Source organism: Neltuma alba, unplaced genomic scaffold (assembly GCF_004799145.2).
Source record: "Neltuma alba isolate B1F8T4 unplaced genomic scaffold, ASM479914v2 tig00010238_pilon, whole genome shotgun sequence".
Lineage (NCBI taxonomy): Eukaryota > Viridiplantae > Streptophyta > Magnoliopsida > Fabales > Fabaceae > Neltuma > Neltuma alba.
In genome coordinates this window covers 34,356-44,474 of record NW_021635168.1, presented here as the reverse complement: position 1 = coordinate 44,474, position 10,119 = coordinate 34,356, and the positions used below count along the sequence as shown (strand labels likewise).

Sequence of the window (10,119 nt, the reverse complement as noted above, 5' to 3'; positions counted from 1 at the left end):
TTTTCCTAATTATTCCTGTGGATACTCCCTCAACCATAATCAAATAGAAGAGAGATGGATATTAAAGAATATGATTATGTTGTTTTAGGAAAAACATGTCATATTTTTTATAATTAACTAACTTACCTAGCTTTATTAATCTAATCAAATTAATTAAGTAGTTCTTATATTAAAGACCGGAAGAGTACTTCATTTGTGATTTGTAGTTCAAGTTTTTCCTGGAAAAAGGGCATCGTTTCAACCAGAATTTTTTGTCATACAAATTATATTTTGTTTAGGTTTAATGATGTATTAGTTGGATTTTGTTTAAGGTGTTCCAACTTCCGAGAGGTGTCTATGTGACGTAATTTTAAGTACATATGGTTTATTTGTTTATTTATTTATTTATTTTTAAAATGTTCTCAATAATGTACTAATTGGGGGAGAAGTACGTTGTCATGAATTTGGTTTTAAGAAAATATGTCATATCTTTTATAATTAACTAACTTACCTAACTTTATTAATCTAATCAAATTGTTTAAATAGGTCTTATATTAAAGACTGGAAGAGTACTTCATTTGTGATTTGTAGTTCAAGTTTTTACCGGAAAAAGGGTATCGTTTCAACCAGAATTTTTTGTCATACAAATTATATTTTGTTTGGGTTTAATGATGTATTAGTTGGATTTTGTTTAAGGTGTTCCAACTCCCGAGAGGTGTCTACGTGACATAATTTTAAGTACATATGGTTTATTTGTTTATTTATTTTTAAAATGTTCTCAATAATGTACTAATTGACGGAGAAGTACGTTGTCATGGATTTCTTAAATAAGGTTCGAAAAGAATATACTTAAAATAATGTTGAGTTTCTTACCGCTCAAATCAAATTTCTTTTGGTTTAATTCGTACCAATTATAAATAGAAGAAAAACACACCACGATATAGAACTTACGCATCGAATAATTTAAAATCTGATGGTTTGGTTGAGATAATTTTCTGTTTATTTCAAATATTTTTAATAGTACTTCATGGAAAATGTCAAAAATGATTTGGCATGACTTATTTTAATTTTATTTGTTATTGCGTAGACAATTACTTTTATTAGAAAGTATATAATAAAATTAAAAAATACTATATTTTAAGACAAGGTTAATAATTACTACTATAAATTTTTTTTTGCTTCGTTGGTTCGTTGGTTAATAATTATAATTTCTTTAATGTGTCTTGTTTGTTGATGATTGAGGATTCATGATTGATTTTAGGAAAATTCTCATTAAAAAGTCCCTGAAAATATGAAATAGCAAAATGAACACTTTAACAAGCTAAATTGCTTGAAGGGATTGAGTCCTAAATTAAATTGTGAAATCTAGCAAAAAAAAAACAAGAAGAAAATAACCCACCTTCTTCTCTTTCTTCCCTTTGATGCTCTCCTTCTCTCTCTCTTTTTTTCCGTTCTTCATAATTCAACCAATAAATTTATGTTATGTAGGATAAATTTGAGGTCTTTTTAATAATTAATTTAGAAATTTGTTCAATCATTATAAACTTAAAAATACTTTTCATAAACTAACCACAAATATTTTTCATTAACTAAAAAGTATAAATTTAGCAAAATAAATTGAAAAGTATTTTTAATTTACTTTAGTAAATTTTAATTATTTTTGATTGTTTAAAAATATATCTTATAATTTAACCAAATAGTAATTTTAATCTATAATTTTAATAACCAAAAAAAGTAATTTTTTTGGTTAAATTATAAAATATATGTTTAAACCATCAAAAAATTATTTTTAATCTGTAATGAGTTATATTATTTGTAATTCATAAAAATTATTTTAATCTATAATGAGTTGTATAGGTATAAAGATTGAAAAGTATTTTTTGATTAAAATTAAATATATTAAAAATAATTATTATGAATTATAATTATAAATGGTCTAACTTATTAGAAAATATTTTTTATTAATTTATAAAATGTGTTTTTAATTTAAATTGAGTTGTGTACTATCCCGTTGTCTTTCTTTCTTTCTTTTTCTTTTTTTTTTTAGGTGAAGACCATCCCGTTTCTGTTTCTGTCTGAATTTTCTTTTTTTGTTTTTTAGGAAATAAAAAGGAAAAGAAAAGGCCCGAGCAATGGCGTTAAGCCTGGACTAATCAAAGATCGAAACCCCAAGTTTTTGTCTTCCTCGAACCACTCTCTGCAATAGAGGGAACCGCACCAATAAACTGGTACGAATCTGCTCTCCCGCGCTCCGAGACGAAGATTTTCAATATCTCCAAAAGCCTTTTATAAGGCATCTGGTTTTTGCATCAATTTGCAGAGTCATGCTCGCGAGGAGGAAGAAGATGGAGCAGCGCTTCACCTTCTCCCTCTCTTCTTGATTTCATGGCCACCTCCCAGCATCGCTGCGTTTTTGGTATTTCTTTATCCTTAAAGCTCGGTTTTCTTGATAGATTTCAAGTTTTAAGTGATTGGGAGCTGATGAATGTCGGGGTAGTTATGAGAATTTCAAAGTTTTATTCTTTGACTGATTGAATTTTTTTTTTCGTGTGATGTTTTATGAACATTAGTTGTTGCAAATTATGACAGTTGGTTTGCCCCTTTGGATATATTTTAGTTGGGAATATACCATATGATGCCACAGAGGAACAGCTTATTGAAATCTGCCAGGAGGTTGGGCCTGTAGTATCATTCAGGTAAATTTTAAAGTAGAAGCCGTTATTTGGGATCTTTAGCTTTTCTATTTTAAGGAAAAATAAAAGAAGTTGAAAATTTGACTGGTTGAGTTTATTAAATTATTGCTATATTGTTTGAGAAGAGTAGGCAGACTTCCTCTGCTGTGCAAAAAATTGAAGTTCTAAGTGGGGATTGATGTCATCAATAGGGTAAATGTAGTCATGTTAATCTTGAGATCTTGGTAACTCGGATATTCTTACTTAACATCAAAGTGGCTATAGTTAACAGCTTGCTTCAAAATTTTCCTTAATCTATCACGAGGAGGTTAAAAGCTTCTGTACATTTACACGCCTTTGATTTGTATTCCTGCAATGGTTAAACAGATTTTCGCTATGTTTGTAATAGTGGATAAAGTTCATATTCTAATATAGGTTTTCCTAATTATTTCTAATATGGTTAAGAAATTATTTGGTTGAGGTATTTTATTCTCATACATTCTGCAGATTAGTCATCGATAGAGAAACTGGAAAACCAAAAGGTTATGGGTTCTGTGAGTATAAGGATGAAGAGACTGCTCTAAGTGCCCGCCGTAACCTTCAGGGTTATGAAATTAATGGACGGCAGTTGCGTGTTGATTTTGCTGAAAATGACAAAGGCGCTGACAGAAATAGAGAACAGGTATGTTGGTAGAATTTATTTTCTTACATTAATGTATCTCGCCTTGCCTTGTTGTCATATATGATCTGTGTTGCTTTTAATAAAAATCAGATTTATAATGAAAAAACTGAGACAGTGTAAGGTGTAAATCACTATATACGTATCCCCTCTTTTCTCTATGTTAGTTTTAGTAGCAAACTTACTCGGACTTGTCTATCTCAGCTACTGTTATCAAATTTTTTCCACTGTGCTGAATGATGAGGTTTTTATCAATTTGAAATTATAGTTACTAAAATCACACAATAATTTCAATTATTTACTGTTGCTATTGTCATTTATCATGGACCTAAATCTAACACATGAGTAGGCTAGTTCCTGTGTAATGCTTTGTTTATGATTTCCTAATACACGGATTGCTATGCATATCAAATAAGATGAGGATATAAAAATATAGCAACAAAGAACTGTTCTTTTACTTGAATTGTCAGCACCAAAGGGGCCAAAAGGCCTCTTTTTTCCTAGTGAAAGAGGACACCATTTTTTCCTAGCTGATGTTAGGATTACATCCTTAAACTAAAAACTTAATCTAGTAATCATGATGGATGTTTTCTAACTTGCTTAGGCTAGATGTTTAAACTAGATGTTTAAGTTTGCATGTATGACCAATCAATCAACCAATTCCAAACATATATCCCCTTTAATGAAACAGCTTAAAGAGATTAATGTTTATTAATTAATTCTTGCTAAAAACAAATTAAAGTGAGCTAGATTTTCCTACTTAAAATTAATGGGTTTCATAAAATTCATAACTAATGTGAAAGGTATCTTGGATCCTGTAAATAATTGTATATTTTTACTGTTGTTGCTTTTTATCTTTTTATCTAACGTGGATGAATCAGTCATGCTCCAGACGTCAGTTTATTGAAAATGTTATATGGTTGTTCCTTTTGTTACAGGGTCGTGGTGGGCCTGGATTGGCTGCAAATGTTGGTTGGTTCTTTATCCTTCTCCTTTAGTTGTTTTGATTAATTATCTCAGACTATAGGCTCTGAATTGTTTCTATCATCTCTTTTTTTCTCCAATGTATAAAAGACCCTCACAAACAAGTAGCTGGGCCAGCTGTCCATGGGGAAGCTGCCCACCGTCAACCTATTGGTCTTCATATTGCCATAACAGCTGCAACTGTCATGGAAGCAGCTCTAGGAGGGCCTCAATCTGGCATCCAGCCAAATCAAAATGGTTTGCGGGTTCAGTCAGGATTGGCCCATGACCCTTTAACTTTGCATCTGGCTAGACTATCTCGGAATCAGCTGACTGAGATTATCTCTGAGCTCAAGGTGTTGGGTTAAGCTAAGATCATCTTCTTGTATAAATTAGTAAGTTACTATTTCTTACTATATATTTGTAATGTGGCAGGCAATGGCTACACATAACAAGGAATTAGCTCGTCAATTGTTACTTTCTAGACCGCAGTTGCCTAAGGCTCTTTTTCAGGTTTGGAGTTTTGTCTCTCCTCTTTTCTTAGTATGTTTGTGCAAGCGCATAGTTCTTTATTAGTTCACTTTTTCTTTAAAAGATACTCAATTCTGTACTGTTGAGACTTGGGTTGCTTATTTTCTGTATGCATATTCTCTCTGTCTTTGTATGCTCTAAGACAGATGACAGTGATACATTTCATTGGACAGCATAGATGATACTGAATTGTATGATGAGGACAGCACACCAATTATACCATATAGAACTATTTTGGACAGAAAAAGTGCAAAAAATTACAAAATTAGTGAAAATGTGGGACACAGTCACTTAATGAGGATGAGAGATTGATATATCTGTAGTTTGAGATTTTTCTGTATGCAAAAAAGGGGTTCCCTTTCACTCCAGTGTGAGTTATCCTCTTCTCATTGTCTTTCATCATAGACTGTGTCTTTCTATGTGATAGAACTGAAAACTTGAGGCAGGCCTATTATTGCTATATTTGGATGATGAGAAGATGACTTGGAAGGGTCAGTCAAAGCCAATAATAGGCAGGACTATTAAGAGAAACCTCGGAGTTTTCCTTTTCATTGTGCTTCTAATATGCTGCAGGAGTAGAAGATGCTTATAAGCTACTTTTCCTTCTTTTTGTTTTAAGTCCATTCAGTGATTTTGTTTCTTCTGGGAAATTGCTTATGCACTTTCATTTTAAATAAGAAAGACTTTTTTTCTTTTCAAGGAATGCTTACATTCTTTTCTTTACATAGAAGAGTATATATGCAAATATATGTTTTATACCTTTCTAATTTTCAATTCTCTGTGCTTGCATTGTGTTGATATTTGTAACAGATGTTCCCTTTGTCAACTGAAAGCATAGTTACCCTCATCTCATTATAGCTATACATATGTTTAATCCTGTTCCCATTTAATTTATACAGCAAGAAATTAATGGTTGAAGCGTTTAGGGCATTGTCTGCCTTTGTCATAAATATTTTTCTGTATTTGCAGGCACAGATAATGCTAGGAATGGTGACCCCTCAAGTGGTATGTTCACTACCGTACATTATTTTGTTCACATCAACTTTATCCCTTTTACTTTATTGTTATCTTTTTTATATTTGCAGTTGCAAATGCCAAACCTTAGGCAAGTTGCAGGTGAAACCTCCCAGCCTCTGGTAGATGAAAGCCAGCTCGGTCAGTCTGCAGTGCTTCAATCGCTAGCTGGGCTGCCTTCTCATGCGCAGATCAAATTGCCATCTGGCTTGATGCCCAATATTCAAGAAACTCAAGCAAGTGCTTTACATCATAATTCTTTGGTTCCTAATCAATTACCTGCACACCCAAAGCCTCCTTTGCAGCCTCGAATCCAGCTTCCACAACATCCAAGCAACCCAGTGGTACAGCTGGGCACATTGCCTGGGCATTCTAGTTCATCTCTTCCTTCTATGCGCCCCCAGTCTTCATTTGGTTTGCCTGTTAGACCACCAATTCAGCTGGCAAGTTCAAATTCTCTGAATCAGCCATTGCATTTGCTACAACATTCCGGACAAATTGGTAACTCAAGTGTAGGACAAAGTATTCGGATGATTCATCCCGATGCAGGCTTTCAGGTGCGATCCAATTTTTGTGAATTTTGCCTTGTTTATTGGAAAGCAGACCAATAGGAAGTGACGAAGGAATTCACCCTCTATTCTTAGGCCCATGCTTCTGAAATGACATAAATATATAGTCCTATGGCACCAAGAAAGAGTAGATTGTTTGGATGAGCTTTTCTTGCAAAAGCCCAGATATGTTTTTGGGACCAAGTGTCCCAACAAAACAACCCCCCCCCCCAAAAAAAAAAAAACATTAGACGAAAACAGCTTTTGACATTTTGACACTGGATGCATTTCTTTATAGTCTACCCTGCATGCATTTTGACTTTTCTAATGCAACTTATGCTTTTTAAACATGCATAAATGATTCATGCTTGAGTATGTTCAACATCATTCTGCACCATCTGACTCTTATATTCTGAATGCTTTCATTTTAACATGCTCCAGAGCTGATCATGTATAGAAGCTGTTTTTCTATTTTCTCCTGCCAAGTTTATCTTTCTTTTGTCAATGGAGTGTACTAACATATGCCTCTAATTTATTGATCAACACAGCCTGGCTCGTCCATATCATCAGGTATTCCTCAGTCAATTGGTAGGGAAGCAGACAGATCAGCTAAAGTCGTTGAAGATTCTAATTGGGCCAAGAAAAGTAGTACATATTCAAACATTGCTCTCGGATCAGGAGAGAAAACAAATGAGCCTTTGGAACCATTTAGCCGCCCTTCAAAGCTGGCTAAATTGGATGATGGAAGGAGCTCCTCTTTCTCCGCAGCAGTTGCGAATGTACCTGTTTCCAAGGGATCTTCCCATGTTCTTGGAAGTGTGTCATTGCCTGTAAATGCAACTTCCAAATCAGAAGCGCGATACCCTGAGCAACAATCCTCTCAGGTATGTATAACTTGGTGATATTCCAATGAAAATTTTCTCTACCAACTTTTGTTTATGTTTTGTTGGTTTATCTATGCTCGAATTTGATAATTATTTCTGAATTCTCAATCATAATGACGAGATTTTGTCAATCATTGTCATACGAATTTCTGAGTGGTATTGAAGTTTCGGAGTAATTGGTTTCATATTCTTTTTTTTTTTTTTTAAGTTCTGTATTGTTCCGTTCAATAATGCCATGAACTCTGTTCTACTTTTAAACGTTTTATTTTGGGCTTGCTTTGAAATGGTTTTGTTTTGAAGGTTTCTTGTTCGCTTTTCACACGATTTCTTTCATGAAATTTCCTTGTTAGACCTGTAGAGGGACTTGAAAGCTCATTTGTATTATTTTTTTCCCCTTTCTTGCATAACTTATATTCCCTCCGTTCCTTTTTATAAGAAACAATCACCATCTATGACTTGTTCTTATTTATAAGAGACATTTAGATGACATCTCAAATTTTCTTTGTTAATTTTCCATTTTGCCCCCCTTTAATTACTCATTTTAATATCAATACATTTATTATTACATATTACCCTTGGCCTTCTCTACATCACACTCTTTCTTCCACAATCCTCTTTATGTTAATAATTTCCTTATTCTCTCCTGAATACTCCCCCCCCCCCAATAGATAAGGGTATTTTTCAGTAAAAATTGCGGTTTTTAGATATCTATTGTTTCTAATCAATTTTAACCAACTTTTTTATCAATGTTATTTGGTCAGTTGTTTTTAATAAAAGGGAAAGGGGGAGTATGTTTTTCTATCCAAGACGAGGATACTCTGTTCGCTCATTCACAGTTTCTCTTCTTTCCTTCTAATTGTCCCTTTCTGTTTGTTTATCCAAAAATAAATCTTTTTGTAGTTAGGTCCAAATAATTTCATACAAAGATTCTTTTCTCCCTCCTCGAGTGAAGGTATCTGCATTGTCAACTAAATTACTATTATTATGCCTCTAGAATTTAGAACTGATTGTTCAATAACTAATTCGTGTAAAAAAGAGGGTGCATATAGAAGATATTAAAATCATTTTTTTTCCAAGATAATATATCCTTAAATAATTTTTGGTCTTCTCAACATCATTTAAATTCTTTATTACTCTCTGTCTCTTATTATAAGATTCAAATTTTTGAATTGGTTTGTCTTTTTTTTATCAAATCCACTTGAGGTTTTCTCTATACATTAGATACAGTTTTACTTATTTTACCCTTAATTAATATATTCTCTCTTGTTATCTTTTTCTCATATATACTCTCATGTTCTTTCTCACTCTTACCTACCCGCTTATAAATAAGGGCCTATATTGAAAAAAAAAAAATTTGTATATTTCTTACATATTTATCATTTTTAACTAATTTTAACAGTTTTTTTAAATCACGCAGTTCAGTTATTTGGATTTTATAATAAGAGATACAGGTAGTACTTCATATATTTGTTTTCTATTTCATCCAAATTTTACTGTGATTATAGAAAGTCATCTACTTCATTTCTCTATAACATCTACGCGACAGCTTTTTTCCCCATTCAACCAACCAAACAAAAAATATGATGCTTAACACCTACTTGAAATGAAACTGGGATTGAGTTTATTTGCATTTGGACCACAAACCCATCTTTGATTATAAACCAACTTGTTACATCTGTGTGTTTTATATCTGACCAAAGAAGCCACTAATTCTGTATAAGATAATATCATTCATGCTAACTTCCTTGTCCAGGCTCAGCTACCTTCGGATGTGGAATCGGTTTTACTGCAACAAGTGTTGAGTCTAACGCCGGAGCAATTGAGTTCCTTGCCGCCGGAGCAGCAACAGCAGGTTTTTCAGCTTCAGCAGGCTCTCCGGCAAGATCAGACCCAGCCTTCATAGCAGGCAGCAACATACGAACGCTTCGAATACGCAGCAACCTGCCGACAGAGATTGTCGTGTTGCTAACTCTTGCAATTTCCAGAATATGTCTGAAGACTTATCAAGGCAGGTTGCTTTGTATATTATCATTTGCTTAGATCAGGTTCAAATATTTAAAATTTTTGTCAGTACCATTGCATTCTTGTAATTTTTTGGCCTTACATATCATGTAACAGTTAGGAGCTATAAATGAGTTCATATGAAATTATTTAGAAGAGAGAATTTGGAGAATAATGACTTTGGCCTTGAGGACTTTCTCTCTCCCTTGCCTAGTCTGTCCCCCCCCCCCCCAACTCCCTATGAACATAATTGCCCTGTTATTTAAGTTAACGTGTTTTTGTTGGTAAACATAAAACTATGTTTGAATGCTATCCTTTCGCGCAAAGTTGGTTTGCTATCAAGTTCTTGATATGGGGCTACACAGATAGCCTGTATTAGTTGATGAATTTGGATAATGTCAATGGAATTGAAATATTTATGCATATTGATATATTTCCTGAGTCAAAATATAAGCGTGAAAAAAACTAAATTGTGCAATTCAAAAAGTTGATCAAGGTTGGTTAAAGACAACACACCTGTAAAAAAAATGTAACTTATTTTTTCTAAAATAACCTTATAGAGAAGGTGAGTAAGGGAGAATAAGTGTAAAAAAAGATGAAAAAGAATGAGTGGGAAAAAAGATAAGTGAAATATATAATTATTTAGGAGTAAAACAGAAAAAAAGATATATTAAATGATAAGATAAATAACCCTGTAAGAAACACTAGACACATTTAAAGATTTAAATTTTATATTTTGAACCGGAAAGAGTGATTATCGTTCTCTTCTTATCTTTATTTTTACTTGCACTGTTACGAACACTTCTTCTTATAAATATCTGTTGTACGGTGCTATTGTTACAGATAAA

The 10,119-nt window shown here is 33.0% G+C and overlaps 1 protein-coding gene across 1 annotated transcript; it reads left to right on the top strand.

Moving 5' to 3' along the window:
- Positions 1-2,136: 2,136 nt before the first annotated feature.
- Positions 2,137-9,475, top strand: LOC114755209 (cleavage stimulating factor 64). The gene is made up of 10 exons (XM_028944078.1): positions 2,137-2,395; positions 2,597-2,675; positions 3,159-3,333; positions 4,269-4,302; positions 4,405-4,649; positions 4,729-4,806; positions 5,794-5,829; positions 5,910-6,395; positions 6,935-7,270; positions 9,024-9,475. The coding sequence occupies exons 1-10, from the start codon at positions 2,365-2,367 to the stop codon at positions 9,171-9,173; spliced, it is 1,650 nt and encodes a 549-aa protein (XP_028799911.1). The 5' UTR covers positions 2,137-2,364; the 3' UTR covers positions 9,174-9,475.
- Positions 9,476-10,119: the final 644 nt, after the last annotated feature.